Here is a 26,951-nt window from a genome sequence, read left to right as displayed (position 1 = left end):
TAAACAACAAAAATAAATGAGGCCATGTATAATAACAGATCAAAGAGCAGAAAACTTTACACTCAATCAGTTCCAAAAATAGCCAAATTTTTGTCCCTTTCTTAGAATGAAAATTGAAGGCTCACTAATGAAATGGCATGTTAGAGAAGTAATGATTGGCTTATAGCTCTCTTGGGAAAAAACTAGCAATTTCAAAAGATAACCTGAGATTATGTATACACAGACATCTACTGTTCAGGTCCCCATTTCAGCAACAATTCATAACCTAAACATTTTACTGGCCCACTATGAAAATATTTCTCAAGGGAAAAAAAAGGCTGGTATTATTCAAATAACTACAGACTTAAAAATAAAAGAGGAAAAAAAACATCTGATGAGTTAAACTAAGAATGGAATCTATACATATCAAATCAGTAAGTCTAAAAGAAATAGAGAATAAGCATCATCTTACTATAACTAGACATAAACTGATTCATAATCAATACAGAATAATAAATTAAATCTTAGCAAATTGATTCAGAAAATATTACTATTATTGATAATATGTAGAAGAAAATTATCCATTTTCTAAAATGAGTGCCATATTGTTTGTTTGTTAAAATCAACATTTTAATTTTTAATTGATGAGTTTTCAAAGACCATTTCAAATGCTACCTCCTTCATGAAGCTTTCTCATGAAGTTTAATACATAATATAAACTAATAAATAAATGTCAAATTGAATTAATGGAATAATCAGCAATGTGAACCATTAGTAAGACTAATCTAGGAAGATTCCACTGAAGAGTTAAAATAATAATTCCTGCACAATATGAAGAAGCTGTATTAGAAAAGTGAAGGTGCCAAGAAAGCATTCCAGAGACAATAATGGAGAGGTGAGGAGAGGAAATGGAGTGAGTGAGGAATGATCAAGAGAAGATAAACAGTTTTGTTTGGATATATCAGAGCTTCTAAGTACAGGTATAAATATACTACCTGACAATATGGGTGGTTAAGGTAACTGACAGACATGGGTACTAGATTTGTAGAAAGTCTCAAAGCTTATGATCATGAGTCTATTTCAAGTGACTTCCTAGAACAACATAATTAAAATAGCACTAAGGATAATGATTTTCCCTATTATGGAGTCTGGCTTCATAGCACCTTCCTTATAATTAGGACAACCATATAATTATCATCTAAACTGGAACACTTTTGAGAGTGAAAGCGAATGCTATTAATAATTATTCTAGAACAGAAATAAACCAAGACTTGTCCCATGCAAACTGCAATGTATGATCACCCACTTACAGCCCACTTACGGCCCCATCTCTGACCACCTTGATCCTTTCTCAAGATTCAGCAACAACCATTTCAAAAGGTATATTCACTTTCTTGCATAATTCTCCTACTTGCTCAAAGCAAACAGAAGGAATCACAGCTCTATCCAGTTTGATAATACCTACCTGCCAAAATCATCATCTAAAATTTACCAATTACTTGATGAACATATGCCAGGCAGGAAGAATGGTAATAAGCCTCACCAAAAACAAAACTTCAGCTCACTTATTACATATCAAACAAAAGACAATAAAATCAAAAGAACTAACAAGTCAAAGCATACATGTTTGTTTGAGATCCCTAGATTCAACTATTTTAGGACTAGGGCACTATGTCAGCAGTAATTACATAAATCAGAAGTAAAATGGATCTTACCTTGGGAACTTTGGGAGGACTCCGTAGAAGAGGAACTACTATCTGTATAACTCTGTGGTTCTTCTTTTCCCTCCTGAATAGATGAATTACCAGCCTCTGCCACCCTGGATGCCTGCTGTAATGTTTCCGTGACCAGCTGCCTTGTTTGTTCACTAACAACTGTAGCTTGAAACGTCACTGGTTTAGGTTTAATAAGAACCTAGAACACAAGCAAAAATACAACCAGTAAAAAATTAAGAGCATTTAAAAAATGCTTAACTTCTAGGTCATGATGAAACAAATATTTTCCTGACACAGAAATCGGTACTCTGTACATTTATTATACTTTGGGCACAGCACTGTTCATCAAAGACTAATTCAATCTATGAACAGATTATAGCAGGCCACATACAAAATTTCAAGCGGTACATGCTACATTACAACAGCTATGATTCTAACAAGAGCCTCTTGTTTTCAAGTTTCTTCTTGACTTCAGGAGTCATTTTACAGTCTGTAGGCTATACAGTAGAAAGATAGTCACAAACTAAGGATGGCAGAACAGAAAGACACAAGGAGACTAGATTCCCAGGGGAATTTTTGAGTCACAATAACAGTCCAGGATTTCCTTCCTCTGAATATTTATCAACATAATAAAAATAAAACCCTAATTTGTTTAAGCCACTGTTCTTCAGGTTTCTTTTCTTTAGCAACCAAATGAAATTCCTAATTAACACAACTGCACAAAGTAAAATTGCTAAGGACCTAAGTCATCTTTGAAGAAATCCCCAGAGGAACACTAATTTAGACAACTATTAGAATCGATAAGAAACATGCGATAGATCAACTCTTGGCAAAGGTCAAAACCACAGACACTACAACAAGTGAAATGGGAGAAAAGTTTCACAGTGAACCATTCCACTTCAAAATCTGGACTCTGGGAGTTAACTTCAATTGGGTACATGGAATAAAAATATTATTTCACCACAATTATTTTTTATTTCTCCCATATATAAGTTTCTAAACCTTTTCAGACTCTTTAAGTCACCATTTCCAAAAATTCAAGAATGAAAACATGGGTTATGACTTAGATGACAGAGCAAATGAAACTGTTACAGTTGAAATTTAAAGGCAATTTGAACTTATTAGAAAATCACAAAACTTATTGTTTAGATATGTAAACTATTTGGCTATAATACTGAGGGAACTGATTCTAAAGGCAAATTATTAGTTTATAGGTAAATTAGTAGCTTTTACAAAAATTCTAGGATAGCATTTCTCAACCAAAGCTGACATCAGTTCCTTTGATATTCTCAGAAAAGTAAAGTACCTGCAAAATAAACAGTAGCCCAGCAACACAGGATTAAATCCCGAGCCTCAATTTCCCAGACAAATCTCCAGAAAAGCTCCCTTATCGTTTACTTGTTGAAAAATGAACGGATCTTCAGCTTCTCCATTATTTAGGTTTCAAGTAAATCAAATTTTATAATATCCAAAGTGCTTTCAAAGGCCATATAAGCTTATAAAAAATACTTTTGAGAGATTATGAATAACCATCATCCATCAACCATCTTCTTCTCAAAAAACAATATATACCTTCAGCAAATTTTATTCCAAGGGGATTTTTTTTTTTCAAAGATTTAATTTTATTTATTTTTTTGGCTGTGTTGCATCTTCATTGCTGCGCACAGGCTTTCTCTAGTTGTGGCGAGCGGAGGCCGCTCTCGTTACGGTGCGTGGGCTTCTACTTGCAATGGCTTCTCTTATTGTGGGGCACCGGCTTCAGTAGTTGTGGCTCACGGGCTCTAGAGCGCAGGCTCAGTAGTTGTGGCGCACGGGCTTAGTTGCTCCGCGGCCTGTGGGATCTTCCCAGACCAGGGATCAAACCCATGTCCCCTGCGTTGGCAGGCGGATTATTATCCACCGCGCCACCAGGGAAGTCCTCCAAAGGGGATTCTGTTCTCTAAGCTTTGCTCATGACATGACACAAATATTTAAGATGTATGTTTTTTTAAGTACTATTTTGAAAACAGATGATTATACACATTCAATCATAACTTTTAATAATCTGATTCTTTAAATATTACTGATCTTTTCTAGGAATTTGAAATATACCAGAGTCAAGAAAAATCACCATATCTTAGCATACCTGTGTTTTCCCTTGCTGCCCATAAACAATTTTTGTTGGGATGATTTTAGCTGCTGGTTGAACTGTGGAACCTATTCCTTTTGGCTGAGTTACAATCATTTTGGTGATGGGTCTTGTAGCAGTGATAATAGCTGGCTTTGCTCCTGTTGGTACCGTCTGAATAGTCTTTTCTCCCTAAATTGAAGTCAGTAAATATATGAGATTTATATGCATTTTTTCACTGAAAATCACAGAAAGGTTTTACCAGGATGATGGGCAAAGGGCTGTAAACTCTGCAACAAAGTACAATGTTTCCAGGTGATCAAAAATCTTAGACCTAGTTGAAATGATCTCAGAAGTCCTCTGACCAACCTTCTGTCCTATGAAGGCATTAAATACTTCTTGGTGAGTGAATTTAAAAAATCACCTTATGTAAGAATACTTATTATACTGTCTCATTCATAGAATATGTATATAAAATAAGAGTCAAAAATTATAGAAGAATATATACTAAAATGCTAACAATGGTTATCTCTAAGTGTTGGGACTATAGGTCTTGTCCCCCCAACATTCATCTTTATTGACAGTTTATCTGAAATGAACATATGTGTAATAAAAAAATTACTGTGCATTTTACCAATAGCTAAATGTTCACATACAAAATAAACTACCTCAGTTCCCCAAACATGAAATTATAAGGATATATAGCAGAAGGCCTCTGTGAAACAGTATGGGCAAAAGATGAAATCAGCAGAGATATTAACATTCTTTCTGAGGTTACATGGGAAAATACAAAGAAAAAACTTAGGACTTCTCCCACGTCAGCATGTTACTAATATCACTTTAGTCTATTAACTAGATAGTTTAAGCCCATTAACTTTTCACCATTTTCATCTGCTTTATTCTTAAGTACCATTTTCTGGTCAGTTATGGAGTCAATACTTGAGCTTAACTAAATTAAATTCAAATACAGTCATTTTACTAAACTATTAAAATTTAAAAAATTAAAATCCATAAAAAGTAAAGGATTTGAAATTTTTTCACCTTATCAGTTTTTCTTTTTAGTCATCCTCACCTAAATATGTGGCCATCTAAACTTAGCAGCCAGTAAAAACAAAGCACCCAGGTGAGCTGGCAAAAAGGTAATCACTCTGTGAATTGAGAGCTAAATGATTACAAAATTCACATGTTTAAATATCTGCCGCAGTTATCTAAGGGAAACATGGAGCGTCTGCCAATCATGTGATTACTTATTTTAATACATGTACACCCTTCACAGCAGCATCTCTGGAAAGAGCTCTAGTTCATTTGCCAAGAGCTGCTAGTTTGCAAGTGGGCATGCCCTTCTATTAAGTAGCTCAGTGGGGCCTGTCCAAGTATAATTAAAGACCATTCAAAACCAATCAAAACCAACTAGCAGGCTATTTTTTGAAAAAGCTCTTCCGGTGTGTGTGTGTGTGTGTGTGTGTTTATGCATACACAGGTAAGCAAGTTATGAGTACAGGTACATGTACATATGTGGTTAAGCTGATGGTCTTATACTCTGATCTGCTTGTTTGACTATCATTTCCTGTGTCAAACTGTTGCTATTAGATGTATATAGCAGCTAGTACTCACACACACTATTCTTAGATCTATGTGACCATAGGACCTAGAGTACATGGCACTCCCCTCTTTTAATATCAAGTTCCATGAAATTACAAACCAAAAGATAAAGCATTCTGAAAATCTGAATTCTAATCCTGGCTTTACTTTTGGCTTACTATGTGAACTAGGGCTAGGAACAATCTATGTTCTCCCACGTGATGAAAAAATCTAATACTAGACCCCTACCAACATTGTAAAGACTGTGATGCCTAGGAAGCTACTAGAGATCAACTACAATGAAGTATAGCATTTTTTTTCTAGCAAAGTCGGGACACTACCAAACCTAGATAGTTAAGTACAAAGAGTAGTAACAGTAAGAAAAAAAAATTATTGAGGACTTCCTATGTGCCAGGCACTGTTCTAAACACTTTCAACAGCTACCAGTTAGTTACTCAACAAATTCACTGGTAGAGATCATCATCCCCAACGTACAAATGAGGAAATTAAGGATGAGAGAAGTCGAATAAGTTAGCCAAAGTCAAACAATTATGATACTCAGAGACAAAGCCTAGGTTTGGCTAACTCCAAATCTCTTAACCTCTTAACAACTGCCTTCAGAACTATAAATGAATCTGTTATTTATTTGATTTTTTTTCACTAGCTCAAAGGAGTAAAAATGAAAGTAACAAATCATTGTCATTAATTTAGTCTTAGTCCCAAATATTTCTCTTTGCCTAGCCTAGGCGAAATACTAGACTGGTATCTATTGGCCAAAAGCAGGAATAAACTGTCCTCTGACAGAAGTCCCTCTGTAGTTAACCCAGTGGAATCTTCCATCTGGACCAAGCTAAGCATCTAAATCATGGTCATAAGCAACTTAGCTATGAACAACATGTTTTAGAAATTACTATAAAAAATGGCATCAGTAGGTGGTGTTTTTTAACAGTTATTACATCACAGCAGGGGTAAAATCAAGCCATTCTGGCCATTGTGGGTTCTGAAGTCCTTAGACAAATATTTGTATAGCTGGTCTTTAAAATCCTTAGTGGATTGCTGAGTCTGCAGTTCAAGCTCTTACTTACTCCAGCATTTAGCAATGTTGTGACAACGTTTTTGCCCGGGAGGCCTTGAATGGTGGTTCCTTTTCCTGTAGTCTTTTGCACAACAATCACATTGGGCTTGGAGGTCATTGGGATTGTAGTGATTTTGGTAGTCGTTCCTTAGAGAAGGGGGGAGAAAAGGAGGCCCGAGTTAAGGACTAGTGATATTTGGTTACTTCTGTTTATGTTGTATACAATTAATACATGTAGTTGATGTCATCCCTAGATGACGTGAAGGCTGTCATGAGGATGAAAATGAAGGCCTGGAATAATAAATTACAAGTTGTCCTAGAATGAGAGAATATTAAGAATTGACTCTTACAGCATTGATCTTTTTGGAATCTGAGGGCCTACACACCAAACTAAGAATCTAAAAATACCACTATCTGCTTCCCCATCAATATTCCTCTCCCGACCAGTTAACTGAAACAAATTAGCAGCTCTACTCCATGACAAACATTTCTCCCAAACTCAATGGCATTACCTATGTGACTAGTGTGATAGGAAAACTCTTCAAAAAATAACATAGAAAAGAGGCAAATATGTATCAAAATTCTCATGTAACACTAGACTATAGAGAAAATTGATGAAATGTCATTTATTTTTATGTGACAAGAAAAACACAAAATAAACACAGTCACAGACCAAGTCAGATGAAATGTATACTCATCACCTGCAACACTCTGAAAAGTCAGAGGATGAAACCCTAATTTATATACTTATATATATAAACTTATATTTTCCATCATTAACATCTATGTAGTAGATCTATATCTACTGATCCAAACATATTATTATCTTACCCTCTCCCCCACATCCTTCCACAAACTGCTTCTCTTCCACCTATCAAATCTATCTACCTATCAAATTTATACCCTATATTCTTCTAATTGTTCAAGTCAGAAATCCTGGTGTCAATCTTTGCTTCTTGCCTTGTCTTCACTCCCTGTACCCTCTAACAAAATGAAAGCCCCTTGGCTCCACACTGTATCTTTTCACGCCACTGAGTCCTCAGTGCTTAGCACACACTGTACGGCAATTACTCAAGTAATCGTTCAATGAGTATGTGAATGAACTAAATTTGTCACCAACATATGTCTTCTTTCAAAATGTTATCAATGCCAGCTCAATAGACAGGCCCACATCTCTTTTGGCTTCCCATATTTTCTCCCTATTTCAAGTTTCTCTATCATTCAAATAGCTCTGATGCATCCTGCCATAGCAAACATCCTAAAAAAACAAAAAAACCTCATTTCACCATATCAAGAACCAACAACATGTGAAATTGGTCAAAAACCTTCCAAATCCCCATTGTATTTAGTTCCAACTTCCTGTCTTGGGTTTCAGAATCCTTTATAATCTGGCCTTAAATCCACCAATTAGATCTTATTTGTTCCTACTCCAAAATACACACCATAAACTCTAGTTTAACAAGTAACTCCTTTTACTATGGCTTCCTATTACCTACCACACAAAGACCAAACTGCTCTGCTTAGCCGTCCAGGTTCCATCAGACCTTAATTTTCAGGATTATCCAATATATACCTCTCCTTCAATGTGCTGGTTTCCACACTGGTCCTTGAGCACACCAATCCCAGTGCTACTTCTGCACCTATAATTTTCTCTGCCTATGAAAACAGGCAAGTCATATTTTTCTGCTGTAGGCCTGCATATCATTTATCAAATGACTAAGCACAGAATGGGTACACATTAAAAACACAACTGATTAATATACTCTCAAGAATAAAAGTTAAAATTTAATCTTTTCTACTGGGAAACCTTAGCATTCCTTACTAGTTTTAGAAATAAGATTGCACAAGAATAAGAATATTCTAGTTATATGTCAGTTTTTGGCCATCTTGTTACAATATCTTTATAATACACTTGCCATCATCTAATGCCTCATCAGTCCAAGGTAACATGCTCAGGTAACATAAAAAAGCACTTTTATCCATGGGCCAGTTTCACAAATGTTTTTCCCTTTACCTGCAGTCTCTGAATAGTAAACTGTTAAGAGCCACAAAAACCAAGCTGCCTCTTATCCACTTACATCAACTTTAACTCTTAATTAACTCCAGTCCCTCATATGTGATTATGATGCCTCCTCTGACAATGCTCCCTCACCAAATAATTGGTTAATAAAAAAGTGTTCTTAGAAAGTAAGCATTAAGAACTATCTCAAGGAAATGTAAACCAAGATTTAACTCCATACCAAAGTACAAGGATCACTTTTTTGACAAAACTTGCTTAACAAATGAATTATATTTATAACTATGAAAATGTCAAATCCTTTCCATTACGGGTGTGTCAATTTATGAGACAGTTGCAAACCAAGTTCACCAGCTTAACAAAATGGGAGGTGGGGGCAATGTTAGAAAACAGAAGAAAAAGGCATAGCATGAGGAAAAGCAAGTACAGCATTATATTACAATTATGAATAAATTAAGAATACAATTTATGACTAGAATTACCAAATTATAAAAGTTTAAAATTTCAATAGCATGTTTCTATATCTCAGGTGACATCTACATTATATTGAAGAAAGAAGTATTACTCATTTAAAAATATGTCTTCCTCGGACTTCCCTGGTGGCGCAGTGGTTAAGAATTAGCCTACCAATGCAGGGGACATGGGTTCAATTCCTGGTCCAGGAAGATCCTACATGCCGCGGAGCACCTGAGCTCGTGTACCACAACTACTGAGCCTGTGCTCTAGGCCCCGCAAGCCACAACTACTGAGCCCATGTGCCACAACTACTGAAGCCCACATGCCTAGAGCCCGCGCTCCACAACAAGAGGAGCCACTGCAATGAGAAGCCTGTGCACTGCAACGAAGAGTAGCCCCTGCTCACCCCAACTAGAGAAAGCCCACACGCAGCAACAAAGACCCAACACAGCCAAAAATAAACAAATAAATAAATAAATAAAGTCTTCCTCTATGTTTTCACAGTATTCAGTGTATAGTTCTCATGTTACAAGAGACTATACAAGTTCACCTGTTTAGCATTCTTTAGGGCAGAGAACGCACCTCATGTACATCACGGTGTATCACAGCATCCGACCACATATCTAGTTCATAGCGTATTAGAGAACTCACCTATACATAGTCTTTACTTATAAGGAGTCAAGATACAATGGGTGCAAGTAAATGTGAATCATATTTGGATCATGGGCCATGATACTGACGCATTCCAGAGATTCCTATTCAAAAATAAGATGCCTGTAAAAGTTTGATTATGGTAGGTAGGCTTAAAGAACACAAATTTATTGGCCCAGATTTTACTATTCACAGATTCTTAAATCACTCTGACAATCTTGGTTTTTTGGATAATGTTTTATGTGTTACTTTGCTCAAAGAATGAGCAAATGAGTGAACAAATGGACAAGTATATAGATGCAAGCCTTGCCTGGACATTGTACTAAAGATCAAGGGAATCAAAATCAAGTCCTGCCATTGTCAAAGGTTCTCATAATGTCCTTAGAGTCAAGATAATGAGTTTATCTCTGAAGGAAACCATCTTCTGCATAAAATAGGCATGATTTTTCAACCAACCTTCAACAAAGCTCTCCAAAAGACTTACATATCTAATAGTTCTCTCTATATATACACATATAAGTAAATATTTGATTCCATAAGACATGAATTAAATAACTGCAAAAATAGTCATGCCTTCCACTTAATTGCTTATTCTAATAAAAACTTGACCTTTCTAGAAAGCACTCTGAAAGCATGAACTTGCCTTCCAAGACATTATACAAAGAAAATAAGAACTTCACATAATAATTTATGTATAATGATGTTTGTCACAGGATTATTTATGACAAAAAAAATTGTTAAGTAACCTAAAACATTCAACAATGAACAAACAGTTAAATCATGGTGCATCGTATGAGAGAACACTGTATAGTAATTAATCTGGGGTGGGGGTGGGGTGTCAAAATACATTTAATGGAATGGGAAAATGATATTATTATATGAAAAAAGATTAAAACTGATTGTATTAGATCTAAATTTAATTTTAAAAATATACATATATACACAAAAACATTTATACAAAAATCTAAATAGAAAAAGGAATAAACAGAAATATATACACTTAAATTTTAACATATTTCTCTAGATGGCAAAAATTACAGGTTTTTAATTTTCTTTGTATACCTTTCTGTATTTTCCAAATTACCCACAATGAAGGGGAAAATATCATTTTTTTAAAGCCTCTATGCTTACAGCCAGGTGTTTGAGTATATTTTAAGAAAAGCATTTCTTTATGGTTGTGGGGTGGTGGGGGCATGGACTCTAGTATCCAGCATCTGATCATGGATGAAGGCAGAAAACTATCTAAATTCATCCAACCAGGCTTACCGGTTTACTGTGAAAAGACAGGGATTGAAAACTACTAATAAACTAACTGATAATCCCAGTATCATAGAGCAACAAGAGTATTATAAAACAAGAAAACTATCTTTATAAAGAATACTGATATGTAACATAAGGATCAGTTTAAAGCAGTCAGAAATGAGAGAAGTTCTTTAGAATTAAAGTATCAAATAGTGAAGCAAAGGTTGAGGCAAAATAAGCTCCATGCAATGAATAAAGCTATTTCAGCTGTGAGCCCAGTACATCCTGTAGTGCTGAAAAAGTTTAAGAACTCTTCCTCTATACACCCATACACTTGAAATAGTGACTAACCATGAGTTACTTCATATTTAAAAACACAGGTGGATGAAATGTATACACGTGTAGGGTATATATCTCACCGCCTCTTTGCTTCTAGGGCAATGTGCTTGCCTGTATTGCTCTAACCTCATACAAAGCAGCTAAATCATAAATAAGGTTTGAAAACAGAGGCTTCATGACATGTAGATATTCCTTCAAGCTATATGGTATTAAGAATTCATATGTAAGTAAAGAAAAACCCTTATGGTCATAAAAAGCTATACACTAATAAGAAACATGATTACTTTTTGAAAAATGTTTAAGTATGTGCTCTATACTATTTAAAGATATTGTCAGGTAATAAATTATAATTTGAGTTTTAACTGTGTTATTTAAAATATCCTCTTAAAAGCTGGAGTATGATGATTCTTCCCTACTGGTTTCACCCTCCTCAGTTTGGCAAACATTGAAACTTACACTTAAAAAGTAGAGCCAAAATTACCAGCTTTAAATATAGTGCTTTATGCCAATACCATGCCCTGCTTTGTTTTTTTTTCACTCCTTGAGTTATCAGCAACATCATATTACTGCCAGGAACTTCAATCCCTTCACTTTAAAATGTTAGAACAATTCACCTGGGGCATACAAAATATGGCTAGTCTACAAAAATGGTAGACAGTTAAAGTCCACAGGGCTTGCTTGGTCAGAGATTATTCACATCATTTTAATTAAAAAATAATAATCAATGAAAATGGATACCATGTTAACATTCCACTTCAGGATACACAACGCAAATATTGCAGGAATAAATGAGCCAATAAAAACCAGGTAAGGTTCCAAAATACCAATAAATATTAGCCTTCACTATCTGAGTAAAACATTTTTAAAAAGTAAATAGCCAATATAAATGGTGAAAAGCAAATAAAAATATTCAAGTATTTTTATTTTTAATATGCTAAAGTGACATTAGTAATTGAAATTATGAGATATGATCCCTCAAACATATTTAGACTAATAAATACTAGTTCTTCCTCTATCTAGCTTGTATGGTTTTGGACAGGTCAAGTTCATCCTCTAAACTTAAATATGTCTGTATCTGTAGACTAGGGCTGATACCAACTATTTCAGAGTTATGAGTTATGAATTGATAAATGGGGCAATACTTTGTAAATGAAAAATCTCTATGCAAATGTAAACCATAATCCTTCCATTCTGATTAAATGCAACTAAATGTTCTAAAACTCTCAAAAGCTTAACATATGAAGATTTAATACTAGAACTAAAAAACTATACTTAATCACTAAAACATCAGGACTAAAAACAAAGCTCTAGATTTCTAAGCAGAAAACTGCGATCAAACAGAATCCTTCCAACAGTGAAATGTTTTTTCCTCTTATTGGTCACCTATACCTTTAATGTACTTCAGATATACCTACCAGAAACTATATTACTGCTAATTATCTTGCCCCCCAAGGTAGCTAATGATTTGGGTACTACTGTAATAATGCTACCACTGGTAGTTTTCACGTAGGTTGCAGCTCCAGGGGTTGCAGCCATCCGACCTATAGATGGGCTCACTGTTGGCCGAGTATAGGTTGCCTGTGTGCCTATAAAAGGGAAAAGCCAAGAGAAAAACTTGTCATAACTTTTAGAAGAATGACGATTTATACAGTTTAACTATAATTCAACATAATCTACATTGCTTTAACTTGAAAATGGAATTTCAAGGTGTCAAGCCATTAAGTAACAATTTATAGCCAGTTTTCAATGCACATAGCAAGAACTATAGCCAACTCAATTTGAATTAATTTTACACGTAAAATTTTGTGATGTGTTGCATCAAATTACTAACCCCAAGAAAAAGTATAACCAAGTCTGTTCCCTTCTTCCATTACCCTTCTTCCACTAGTTTGATGCCAAAAGAAACTTAAATTTAATCATCTTTCCTGCCAGAGCATTTTAGATATTTCTGTTATAGATTTCAAGGTCTCTGCATCTGTTTTATGCCGTCTCAGTGCCAAACCCAACGGCAGCACTCAGCAAATAAGGCAGTATATTGTTTGACTAAAATTTTATAAATTTTTAGGGCTTCCCTGGTGGCACAGTGGTTGGGGGTCCGCCTGCCGATGCAGGGGACGCGGGTTCGTGCCCCGGTCCGGGAGGATCCCGCATGCCGTGGAGTGGCTGGGCCCGTGAGCCGTGGCCGCTGGGCCTGCGCGTCCGGGGCCTGTGCTCCGCGGCGGGAGGGGCCCCGGCAGTGAGAGGCCCACGTACCGCAAAAAAAAAAAAAAAAAAAAATTTTATAAATTTTTACTGTTTTGTACTCTGCTACCCTCTAAATATATTTCAATCTTTTAAAGAGTTATTCCATCATTTTACTAGAGATTAAAATTGAAGCTGCCAAGAGTTACCAGGAATATTTCTTCTAGCCTAAAAAGTTCACTATTTACATATTTCCTCTTAACTGACCCATTAGAATATTTTTCTTCATATCTCTCAAAGGACTTTACATTCTTCCCCACTACTTCTAGAACTTTTTCCTTTCCCCAAACAGGAATTAAAAATTAACCAGATAAGCCTGTTGTAGTTTGTCACAAATCTGGTAACTCAGAAACACTATTCCTAAGCACTGTTCCTAAATTCCTAACACTGCTCCTAAGAGCCGCTAGTTTTGGGGAGAATGAAGATAACTCAGATAAACACATTCTTCAACTGAAAAAAATTTTTTCATGATAATTAGATTCAGGGGTCACTGTGATAACTATTTCAACAACCCCCTCCCAAAAATGGTTTTACTCAGTTAGTATTTACCGTTTTAAAATATAATCACTACCCAAAAAAGGGAGAAGTGGAAGAACATTAAGTAGAATTACTTTAAATTGATTACAAACATACATCTAAATCAGAAAAAAAATCTAGTGCAAAATAATTATGCTATGAAGATACATAGTTAGAATTAGTTAATTATAGCTGGAAAATATTTCAACTTAAGCTTTTGTTTTAAAATTAGAAACACTTATTCTAATATATATACATAAGCACAGACACAATATTATTTTTCACTACCTTTCCCTAACATAAGGAATCATATCTACATAACACTACTATCTTTGTACTAAATGGAGAAAAGTTTTGGGTGAAGAATAATAGATTTAATGCAAGAATAACAGTGTTTTTAAAGCATAGGCTTTGCAAAGAGACAGAAAGTTAGAATGGCAGTTACCAGGGACTGGGGAAAGGTGGGAATGCAGAGTTATTGTTTAATGGGCACAGAGTTTCAGTTTGGGAAGATGTAAAAAGTTCTGGAGTGGGGTTTCCTGGTGGCGCAGTGGTTCAGAGTCCGCCTGCCGATGCAGGGGACACGGGTTAGTGCCCTGGTCCAGGAAGATCCCACATGCCGCAGAGCGGCTAGGCCCGTGAGCCATGGCCGCTGAGCCTGCGCGTCCAGAGCCTGTGCTCCACAATGGGAGAGGCCACAACAATGAGAGGCCCACGTGCCGCAAAAAAAAAAAAAAAGAAAGTTCTGGAGCTAGATGGTTGTAATGGTTGTAAAACAATGTGAATGTACTTAATGCCAATGAACTGTACACTTAAAAATGGTGAAAATGGTAAATTTCATGTTATCTACATTTTACCACAGTTTTTTTTTTTTAAAGCAGTTTTGGGAGTCAAACAGATCTGGATTCAAATCCCAGTCTTGTCTTTTATTGGCTGTGTGGCCTTGTGCATATTGCTTAACATAAGCCTCTGTTTTGTCTCTGAAAATGAAGATATTAAAGCCTAAGGGAGATTAAGGGTAATGCTTATACATACTTTTATATAATGGCCAATAGATGATAGCTTATAAACTTGAGAAAGGAATCATTTTACACTCTAGATTCTATTATCTAAATCTGGCCCTCTTCAAAAAGTCTGGTAAGAGTTATACAAATTTAAAATAATGGTACTGGCTAATTCTAACATTAATTAATCGTAATGGCTATTGAGCACTCTGCTGGGGACTTTCCATACCTGATTTAACACTTACAATAACTTTATGATCACACTGAAATAGACAATGGAAAAGACTGAGAGGAATTAAAGTAAACTGCTCAAGGTCACAAAAGGTGGTACTATTTAAAATGTTCTATACTGTCACTTCCTTGGGCATAGCCTGGATGCTCTCATAACTGGATAAAATGGCATCCTATGCTTTTCTCAGTCTGAGTAATGCTTACTACACTGTAATGTAATATAGATTCTCAACCTCATCAGTGTGAGATCCTTGCAGGCGGGGACTGTGTTTTCATTCACTCAACAAATCCTGACTAAACACCTACTTACAGACTAGCTCTACATATATATGGTGAATAAAACAGACAAGGTCCCTTATCCTCATGGAGCTCATGGTCTAATAAGGTGAATAACATTAAACAAATCGACAAAAAGTAGCTAAGTAATTAGAAATTATAGTATGTGTTATAAAGGAAAAGAAGAGGACCATGACAATAGCAGAGAGCTAATTTCAGTTGGGAGGAGGAAAGAGTCAAGAAAGACCTCTTTGAAGAACTGTCTCATTAATTTCTATATTCCCAATGTCAAGTGTATTGCTAGTACAGAGAAATTACTCAATAAGTATGATGAATGAATGGACTGACGCTCAAGAAAACTTACCAGTAGGAGTGGTTACAAGTTTAGTTGTCATAATTGCACCATTACTGCTAACCACCATAATAGGGGAATTGCTACTGGTGGGCAGAGTTGCTGTCACTGGTTTGGGTAAGATTTTACTTGGTTGAACTTGTTGTGTGATGATTTTAACACCTTTGAAAGAAGAAAGATAAATCTCAGTACAAATTATTTTTAATAACATGTGCTTTGTATCAACCCAAGAGGGCAGCAGTTACACACATTTACTGAGTCTTGCCTAAAAAGAGGCTTTTGTTCATACTGATGAAAGATATTCTTTTAACTTTTATTCCTCAAATTCCTATCTTCCCAAATTTCTCTCATTCAGAAATATAATTAAAATACCACAAAGGCTATTAACAAGTTTTAATGAAAAACAATTTTTCTTTTGTCTATGATCACATCATATAAGAGTTTTCAAACCAAATTAGCCATTGATCTGAACTTTTACAAACAATCTGTGTTCCATGCAAATACTTGGGATGAAAGGACTAGGATAAGAAGTCAAAAATAAAAGCAGGGCAGGAATAGTGATGCAGACATAGAGAACAGACATGTGGACACAAGGTGGGAAGGGGAGGGTGGGATGAATTGGGAGATTAGGACTGACATATATACACTACCATGTGTAAAATAGATAGCCGGTGGGAACCTGCTGTATAGCACAGGGAGCTCAGCTCGGTGCTCTGTGATGACCTAGGTGGGCAGGATTGGGGGGTGGGGGTGAGGGGTGGGAAGGAGTTCCAAAAGGGAGGGGATATATGTATACATATAGCTGATTCACTTCGTTGTATAGCAGAAACTAACACAATATTATGAAGCAATTATACTCCAATAAAAAAATTTAATGTAGCTTTTATATATTCTCAATTCTACCAAAGATTTCTCTAACCTCTTAAGACTGTAAAGAGCAAGAACATTTTGTTTTTGAACATTTATTTTTAAATTGACTTCTTTTAAAAGTATTTAAATAGCTCACTTTGTCAAAAGTAAAGAACGCACTATTATTGCACCTACATAAAATATGCATGTGGACAAGAACTTGAAGGCAGTATATAAAATTAGAATGTTAGGGTGGTGATGTTATGGTATTTTTTACATTTTTCAACTTTTTAATTTAAATGTTATAAGTGTTACGCTGCCTTTTCAAATGTAAGATGATGTCCATTTAAAAGAAATCTCTCATGTTAACTACAAATTTAAGTACTAATAATTGTTAACTAAGGAAGGAAATTTTTGGTAACACTTTTTCCCCACTAAACTTCACTGAAATAATTCATGGGATAGAATACATTTCAACAGACAACTAAAATTTTGATTACTTTTTTGGATGGTGATTTAGGTTAAGACATTAGGAAGCAAACAAATTTATTTATTTAATAGCCTTAAATAATTTCAAAATACTTGTAGCCAACAAAGAAGTTAAAATTATGACATCCAGGCATAATTAGGCAAATTACTTAATAATCTCTATGACTCAGTTTTCTCATCTATAAAGATACTATTAGTATATACCTTCTAGGGCTATGTGAAGATTAATTACATCACAGTTGTGAAGTGCCTAATACACAGCAAGAGTTCAATAAATAAAGTATTACTATTGTATAAATAAATTCTGATTACAATAAATCATAAACTGTGAAGTTGTAGGGAAAAAATGATTTCTAATATTATCTTATTAATGAATTACAATAATGCTTAAGGTACATAAAAAGAAACCCCCAAAGAAATAACCACAGAGATAAAAATTAAGGAAATCATAAGACACTACTTTGCTTAGTCCTACACAAACAAGTTGAAAATTTGGATCAAATGGGTAATTTTCTAGAAAAACAGTATTTATCAAAAATTGACCTCAAAAAAGATATATAAATAGATAAGTTTCCTTCAAACAAAATTTTAAGAGCTCCTCCCCCTTTCCCCCCAACATAGCAGGCCCAGATAGTTTCACAGGACAATTCTATGGTCCTTTAAAAAGAAAATAACTCCAATGTATTTAAAACCATTCCTCTCATCACAAGAAAAAAACTATGTAACTATGTGGTGATGGATATTAATTAAACTTATTGGGGTAATCATTTCATAATATACGCATATATCAAATCATTATGCTGTACACCTCAAACCAATACAATGTTATATGTGAATTATATCTCCACTTAAAATAAACCAACAACAAAAACCATTCCAGAGAGTGATTTCTGACAAGAGAGCATAAGGAGCTCTGCTAACCTGCTAACCCAATGAAACTGGCAAAAATGATTTAAAAAAACAAACAATGAAAAGCTCTGGAAACAGTCCTAAGACCAAATGAAGAAACACCTATTCAAGAATACACAAAGGGCTTCCCTGGTGGCGCAGTGCCTGCCGATGCAGGGGACGTGGGTTTGAGCCCTGGTCTGGGATGATCCCACATGCCGTGGAGCAACTAGGCCCGTGAGCCACAACTACTGAGCCTGCGCGTCTGGAGCTTGTGCTCCGCAACAAGATAGGCCGTGACAGTGAGAGGTCTGCATACCGCAATGAAGAGTGGCCCCCGCTCGCTGCAAGCCCACGCACAGATATGAAGACCCAACACAGCCAAACATAAATAAATAAATAAATAAATAAAATTTTTTAAAAAAGAAAAAAGAATACACAGAAATATTTGCTAAGAACAGTGAAATCTATGACATTTAAACTAACACCTGTTCCTCCTCCCTCCCTACAGGTGAAGCAAGGACTGCTCTCCAGACTGCTGCAGTCAAGAACACAGGGTTTCCTCCTACTCCAGCTCCCAGTTGGCGGGCTTTCTTCTGAGGAGCAGAAGGACTTCAGCTTATCTCTTTCTGCTCCCAGGCACCTGTTTTAAGTCCCAGGCAACTGCAGTCAATAGGTGGGTACTCCCTGCTTCTGCCCAGCCCCCAGTTCATGGAACAAAGGCTCTATCTTGGGCACAGAGCCACTGAGAATACTGGGGTCCTGACCACCACTGCCCTGGCTTGTGAGAGAGTGGCTCCACCAACCAGGGGAAGCAAGCTGAGAGGATCTCAGGCTGCTTGCCCAACCTCCCACACTTGCCTTCACTGAGTGCTCAGCTCCTAGAGCAGGGGTATCATTCAGAGAGAAGTCTGCCATTGACCCTACCCCCAGAGCTCCAGAGCTGCCTGAGGATAGAAACATGCCTAAAACATATAGCTCCTAGCCTCTTCCCAGAGGAACTGACTTCATATGTAACAGAGCATGGAGAAGTTCAAGCCTAAGGGTGCTCTCAAAAACAGTGGAGGATGTGATGAAAGGCAACTAGAAGGAGAATCATGGATTTAATTAAGATACCTTCTAGACTATAGGCCAGTTTGCAGGACAGAAATGAATAGTAAGGAAGCTGAGAGGAACACTCCTATGGTCAGAACAAATATCAAAAATGGACCTTTGAGATTATTCCTTCAAAGAAGCCACAATTTGGATGAGTTCGCAGAGCAACTTATGCTCCAGGAATTGCTGAAAAAAATAGAGCAATCAGTTAGTGGAGTTTAACAGCTGGGTGTGGTCAGGAAAAGAGGAAAAAGCCATACCAATATCACTGTCACCTCAGAATGACTGGGCATACCCAGAGCTGTACCTCCCTGAGGAACAACAGCAGAGACTTAACTTCAGCAACATAATTGATCTAGTCACTAAACAACAAAGAACCATGCCAATAACAATAATAAATCAGGGGTGGGGGTAGGGGAAGATCAGTACCCAGCTACAATATATGATGTCTAATATCTATATATCTAATATCTAAAATATCAATGTAAATATCTAAAGTGTCCAGTTTCCAACAAAAACTTGCAAAGAAACATGAAAGTATGACCCACACAGTGGAAAAAAAGCAGGCAACAGAAACTGTGAGAGCAACCAGATGTCAGACTTAACAACAACAAAAACACTTCAAAATAGCCATTACACATATGTTCACAGAAGTAGAGGGAAGCATGATTACAAAAGTAAAAGAGGGTATGATGACAAAGTTGCATCAAATAGAGAATATTAATTAAGCAATAGAAATTAGAAGAAAGAACCAAATGGAAAATGCAGAGTTGAATAGTACAATAACTGAAATAAAAAATTCACTAGAAGGGCTCAAGAATAGATTGATTTGAACTGGCAGAAGAAAGAATTAGCAAATTTAAAGACAGATCAATTAGAGATTATGCAAGCTGAAGAATGGAAAGAAAAAAGAATGAAGAAAATGAACAGAAATGTGGAACACCATTAAGTGCACAACATATGTAATGTAACTACAAAAAGGAAGAAACAGAGAGAAAAGAGAAAAAGAAGTATTCAAAGAAGTAATGGCTGAAAATGTTCCATATTTATTGAAAAGCAATAACTTACACATCCAGGAAGCTAGACAAACACTGAAGAAGATAAATATAAAGAGAACCACAAACAGGCACATCATACTAAAAATGCTGAAAGTCAAAGACAAGGAGAAAATCCTGAGACCATCAAGAGAACAACAATTTCCATTTACAATGGGATTTCATTAAGGTTAGCAACTGACTTTTCAGTGGAAACAATGGAGACCAGTAGGCAGCTGAATAACATATTCAAAGTGCTCAAAGAAAACCTGTCAACCAAGAATTTGATATCCAGCAAAGCTATCTTTCAAAAAATGCAGATGAAATAGTCTTTACCAGATAAACAAAAACGGAGAGAGTTTGTTGCTAGCAGACCACCTTACAACAGACACTCAAGGAAGTTCTATGAATAGAAGGAACAAGAAACAAAACAATGATATCCACTCTTGCCAGTTATATTCAACATTTTACCAGAGGTTCTAGTTAGGGAAATTAGGCAAGAAAAAGAAATACAAGGCATCCAGACTGTAACAGAAATTCTCTCTCTTTGCAGATGATTTGATCTTTTATATAAGAAAATCCTAAGGCATTCACTATAAACTACTAGAACTAAAAAGTGAGTTCAGCTAAGTTGCAGGTACAAAATCAACAAAAAATCACTTGCATCTCTATACATTAGCAATGAGTAATCCAAAAGATGAAGTTAACAGTTCCACTTACAACAGCTACAAAAATAAAATACTTAGAAATAAATTAACAAAAGAAGTGTAAAATTTATACACTAAGAACCACACATTTCAACACGTTGAAAGAAATTAAAGATCTAAATAAACACAAAAACATCCCATGTTCATGGATCAGAAGATTTAACATTATAAAGATGGTAATACTCTTCAATTGATCTACAGATTCAATGCAAACCCCATGAGATTCTCGGCTGATTTCTTTGTAGAAATTGACAAGCTGATTCCAAAATTCATACAGAATTGCAAGGGACCCAGAATAGCCAAAACTATCTTTTAAAAAAGAACAAAACAGGAATACTCACACTTCCTCATCAAAACAATGTAAATCAATGTAATCAAATCAGCATACAAATAGACATATAATGGAACAGAATTGAGAATCCAGAAATAAAGTCATACATGTGCTCAGTGGATTTTCAACAAGGGTGTTGAGACCATTCAATGGGGGGGAAGACAGTCTTTTTAACAAATGGTATTGGGACAATCGAAAAGCCATGCATGAAAGAATGAAGTGGGATCCTTATTTCACACCGTAACAAAATTAATCAAAATAGATCAAAGACCTAAATTTAAGAGGCAAAATTATCAATCTCTTAGGGGAAAAAATAAGGATAAATCTTTATAACCTGGGATTTGGCAAAAGATTCTTAAATACAATACCAAAAGCACAAGCAAAAGAAAAAATAAATTGTACATTACCAAAATTAAACATGTTTGTGTTTCAAAGGACATCATCAAGAAAGTGAAAAGACAACCCACAGAATGGGAGGAAATATTTGTAATTCATGTACCTGATAAAGGTTTAATATCTAAAATATGTATAGTAAAAAAAAAAAAACTCATACAATTCAATGATAAAAAGACAAATAACTCAATTAAAAAGTGGCAAAGGATATAAATAGGTATTTCTCCAAGGAAGGTATATAAAGGGCCAATAAGCATATGAAAAGATGGTCAACACCATTAGTCATCAGAGAAATGCAAATCAAAACCACAATGAAATACCACTTCACACAAACTGGGATGGCTAGAATCAAAAAGTCACAGACTAGCAAGTGTTATCAATGGACAAGTGGATAAACAAAATGTGAATTATTATTTGTCCATAAGGAGGAATGAAGTACTAATACATGCTACTTCATGGATGAACCTTAAACATTGTTAAGTAAAAGAAGCCAGTCACAAAAGATCACATATTATATGATTCCATTCACATAAAAATCCAGAATATAGAAATCTATAGACAGAAAGTAGATTAGTGGTTGCTTAGGGCTGGAGAGGTTGTCACGGTGAGTAGGGAGTGATAGCTAAATGGTACAGGGTTTCTTTTGGAATTGATGAAAATGTTCTAAAATCAACTGTAGTGATGGTTGCACATATCTGTGAATATACTACCTACCACTGAACTGTACACTTTAAATCAGTTAATTGAATGGTATGTGAATTATATCTCAATAAAGCTGTCCTTTAATAGAAAAAGTTCCACAGCATTTTAAAAAGGAAAACTTTACAATTCTTTCTTGGAAGCACACATACCGTTGAAACTAAAGCCTGACAGAGACTGCAGGCAAAGAGAAAACTACAGACCAATTTCCCTATGTCTATCAATGCATTACTATCCATACCTCATACTCGGTATGAGGCAGTGGTGAAATGGTACAAACTTCCAGTTATAAGATAAATAAGTGCTGGGGATATAATAATGTACAGCATGATGACTATAGTTAACAATACTGCATTGTATATTTGAAAGTTGCTAAGAGAGTAAATCTTAAAAGTTCTCATCACAAGAAAAAAAATTGTAACTATGTGTGGTAATAGATGCTAACCTATTGTGATAGTCATTTTGCAATAGATACATATATCAAATCATTATGTTACACCTAAAACTAATACAAGGTTATGTGTCAATTATATCTCAAAAAATAATAATAAAATGTTCCTATGAAAAAATAAAACAAGGGACTTCCTTAGTGGTGCAGTGGTTAAGAATCCACCTACCAACGCAGGGGACATGGGTTCGATCCCTGGTCCAGGAAGCGCCCACATTCTGTGGAGCAACTAAGCCTGTGTGCCACAACTACTGAGCCCACATGCCACAACTACTGAAGCCCGTGCACCTAGAGCCCATGCTCCACAACAAAAAGCAGCCACCGCAATGAGAAGCCCACACACCACAACAAAGAGCAGACCCCACTCGACGCAACTAGAGAAAGCCTGCGCACAGCAACAAAGATCCAACGCAGCCATAAATAAATAAAATAAAATAAAATAAAATAAAACAAACAAAAAACTGAAAATGTCAGCATCTCCCAAAGTCCTTTTCTACCACCAAATAAAATCCAGCTTCAGTGGAGGAAAAAAACCCATTTTCTTTTCTTAAAGATATTAAGTACGTTAAGATGCTTCTTCGTCTCCCTGTATCTAAGCCTCCATCCTACCTGCCTTTCTATTCAATACTTTTATGATTCGATAACTTAACAGTAATTGCCTCCTACTCCTGCGTTCCCACTGTGCTAGAGATGCTTTCAATAAACTGCTAAATTGTTATACCACAAACTTCTTCACTGTACACAATGTCTTTTAATCTTAGCACCTCTGCCCATGACACATTTATGCCAGATTCACAATACGGCCTCTAACACAAGACTCCCCAGACTAATTTTTCCACTGCTCACTTCCCATAACCCCAGTGGGCTCCAAAGTATAGTTCTAAAGTCTGGGTTTGTTTCCTCGGCTTCCTTTATCTCTTCTGAGAGTTCACTGAAAAAAACCTCTTCCTGCTGTGCAAACAGCTTTTTTCTCCCTTCTCTATTCCGAAGCACCAGTTCTCTCTATGTAAGTATTTCCAACAGGAGGGTCTCAAAATATATTTTGGAATTAAAACTCTAATGCTTGAGGAAACTGTATGTGGAAGTGAATCCATATATGTTGCAATCTTCAGAGAACTGGTGACTGGGGAAGAATTACCATCTCCTGAAACATTTTCCATTTACCTGACTCCTGTTTGATTTGAATGGTAGGCTTGATGCCAGGTGGCAAAGGAGACTGCTGAGGCTGTTGCTGATGAGATACCGGAGAAGGCTGGGCCACCTGTTGCTGTGTCTGTTGCTGTACTTGATGTAACTGCTGCTTAGGAGACTGTTGATGCTGTTTAGGAAACTGTGCAAGAATCTGAGTTGGGGCACTCACTAAGCTTTTGGGAGAAGGAAGTCTGGTTGATGCCATTTTGATTGCTGATGTAGATACACCTATAGAAGAGTAAGGATTAGAACATTTAATAGTAAAACATAATTAAAGCTACTTCTGGTTATTGTAGGAAGTAATAGTTTAAAACTAGGTAAATCAACAAAAATAATGATTATTAAGCACCTAGTAAGTGTCAGATATAATGTCTATGGTATTTTACATATTTTATATCTAGTCCTCAAACTTTGCAAGGGAGGCATCATTGCTCTAACACTCAAAAAACTAACTGATTCTCCCTTGGTGAAGAAGAGTCAAAACAAAAGAAACAAAGTATCAGGCAGGATGTTCTCACACATGTCTCTCAATAGGTTTTTCGCTTAAAAAACATAGGTTCTCAATGTGAATAAAAGAACACGGGTCGGACAGGGAGGGTGGGAGGGAGACGCAAGAGGGAGGGGATATGGGGATATATGTATACATATAGCTGATTCACCTTGTTACACAGCAGCAACTAACAACAATGTAAAGCAATTATACTCCAATAAAGATGTTTTAAAAAAAAAAAGGACAAAGCAAACTAGGTTTTGAATCTTATTTGTAGTACAGTTTTTCGAATATTATTTTTCAGGTTCTAATGAGTCAATTTAAACATAGCATTAGACAAAATAATTCACAGTGAAACATTCACCTTTCGAATTATTCAGCATGGCAAAGTACAACAGCTTTTCTATGTCTCATTTCCAATTATCCATAAATAAAATCATTTCTTGAGAACTGGGTCATTAAATAATCATGTGAACAGTTACAAGTGGGCATACGACTCAATATATCCACAGCAAAAAAATTCTCGTGATACAAGGTTTTAAGACACTTCTTTTCAATGCAATACTAATATTAGCAACCATGCGTAGGTAGCAAATACCAACAATTTTCAGTAAAGATGTGTGAGTCTGACAGAAATTCTTCCCTCTCCAAGATTTTTCTTCAGTAATCTTATAATTCATCAACAACACAATAGGACTATTATCTGTAAGTAAATTAATACTCCTCACAGAAAGAACCTAGATAGAATATAACTCTCCGTATCAACTTTTTGAGCACTGATAAAACAATGAAAAGAAACTGATAATTTGATGGCCTAATTACCAAGTTCCAATTATCAAATAGGCTATTTCACTCCTTCCTCCACCACAGCCCCACTATGACATTTACATTGTATTACAGAAAAAAATTTAAATAATATCACATTTTTATGTAAAATGTTTCTGGAGAATAATAAAAATGAAGAAGCCTTGAGAAGTCACTCTCTCTCAGGTTCCCCATATGTTGAATTTTCCTTGCCCTATAACTCTCTAAGGGTTGCTATATGGCTCAGGTAAAATCATAGATTGAGGAATAGTTTGAGAGAAGACAAAAGAAAGATGTAGTCAGAATCACCTGGAGGGCTTACTCACATTACTTACACATTCTCCTGCCTTGCCCACTCCCATCCCTCCCTGAATGCTAGGATCTTGGTGACATGTGTATGTTATACTGCTTAGTTGTACTGAACTAGATTATCTCTGGAGCCCTTTTCAGTACCAACATTTTATAACTCAATGAATATAAAGTGCTATTCAAGAAAACACACTATTTTTTTTTAAACACACTATTTTTAAACTATGTGAAAACTTTAACCTTTATATTGCATTCATAATGAGCTCTTGTATTAACTGAGGTAAACTGTGCACATGAGTAACTCCCTAACTAATCTACGTTCTCTATATCCTATTATATAGGAAAAGTCTCTAATGTAAAGGCAGTCAGGGTGACTTCAGAATCAGAGAACTGTGTTCAAATTATGTCTTCAGGGCTTCCCTGGTGGCGCAGTGGTTAAGAGTCCGCCTGCCGATGCAAGGGACATGGGTTCGTGCCCCGGTCCGGGAAGATCCCACATGCCGCAGAGCGGCTAGGCCCGTAAGCCATGGCCGCTGAGCCTGCACGTCCGGAGCCTGTGCTCCGCAACGGGAGAGGCCACAACAGTGAGAGGCCCGCGTACCGCAAAAAAAAAAAAAAAAAAAATTATGTCTTCAACACATAAACTCATAATAGCTGTGTGATCTTATTAAAGTATTTAATTCCTTTAGATATTTATTCATTCAATAAAACCTTACTGAGCATATACTTTATGCTATATCCTTGGGAGACTCTTTTGTATCCATGAAACAGTCCCTACCTTCAGGAAGGTTAGAGAAGACAATCAAATGATCACACAAATCTATCATTACAAATTGTAATAAATGTTATTTTTGTTTTAACAAATAAAAAGCCCCCTTCCTCTTCCTTTTGCTCTTCGATTCACAAAAATTTAGTGCTAAAGCCATCAGATGCTGCAAAGCACGATGGACCACTAGATGGCTAAGCAGAATAATGGCTAAGCATGGGGTGTTAGAACCCGCTGCAGAGACTGACTGAGCATGGGAGTCAGAGTCCAAGTAGGTTGAGGAGGGAGTACATGCTGTGGGAGCTCAGGGTACAGTGCCACATACAGAGTTAGAACTCAAGTAGGATAAACAGGGGTTCCATGAATGTGAGCCACCTAGCACAGGTTCTCAAAGCTTGAGCAGGATGTCCACAGGAAGGGGTGGGATCAGAGTCCAAACTGGGTGAAGAAGACTTCTGGGTAGGAGGGTGGCCTGGCACAGGTGTCAAAATTGAGCAGGGTGAGAAAGATATCATGCAAAAGGGTGACATGGGGAAAGTGTCAGAACTCAGGTGGAGTGAAGTAGAAGTCTGCAAGATGTCAGAACCTGAGTGGAATGAGGAAGGTATCTGCATGAAGGTAGAGGCAACAGCAGCAACAATGACAGATTGCTTATAGAGTGGGGAACTGATAAAAT

The 26,951-nt window shown here is 36.1% G+C and overlaps 1 protein-coding gene across 11 annotated transcripts in view; it reads right to left on the bottom strand.

Annotated features, from left to right (window-relative positions):
* The window catches only part of EMSY (EMSY transcriptional repressor, BRCA2 interacting), an 80,770-nt gene that overhangs the window by 21,549 nt on the left and 32,270 nt on the right, over nt 1-26,951 (bottom strand). For all 11 annotated transcript variants that reach the window (XM_022593864.2, XM_022593871.2, XM_022593868.2 and 8 more), the window contains 6 exons: nt 23,880-24,134; nt 15,795-15,944; nt 12,578-12,748; nt 6,468-6,604; nt 3,820-3,993; nt 1,695-1,893 (listed from right to left, as the gene is read on the bottom strand). In XM_022593864.2, coding sequence (XP_022449572.1) covers nt 1,695-1,893; nt 3,820-3,993; nt 6,468-6,604; nt 12,578-12,748; nt 15,795-15,944; nt 23,880-24,134 — 1,086 coding nt within the window. The remainder of the gene's footprint in view (nt 1-1,694; nt 1,894-3,819; nt 3,994-6,467; nt 6,605-12,577; nt 12,749-15,794; nt 15,945-23,879; nt 24,135-26,951) is intronic.

This window comes from Delphinapterus leucas, chromosome 7 (assembly GCF_059928025.1).
Source record: "Delphinapterus leucas isolate spDelLeu-1000000601 "Yukka" chromosome 7, BTC_Dleu_Yukka2, whole genome shotgun sequence".
Classification (NCBI taxonomy): Eukaryota; Metazoa; Chordata; class Mammalia; order Artiodactyla; family Monodontidae; genus Delphinapterus; species Delphinapterus leucas.
Note: the sequence above shows the minus strand (reverse complement) of the source record. Positions and strands in the feature narration are given on the sequence as shown.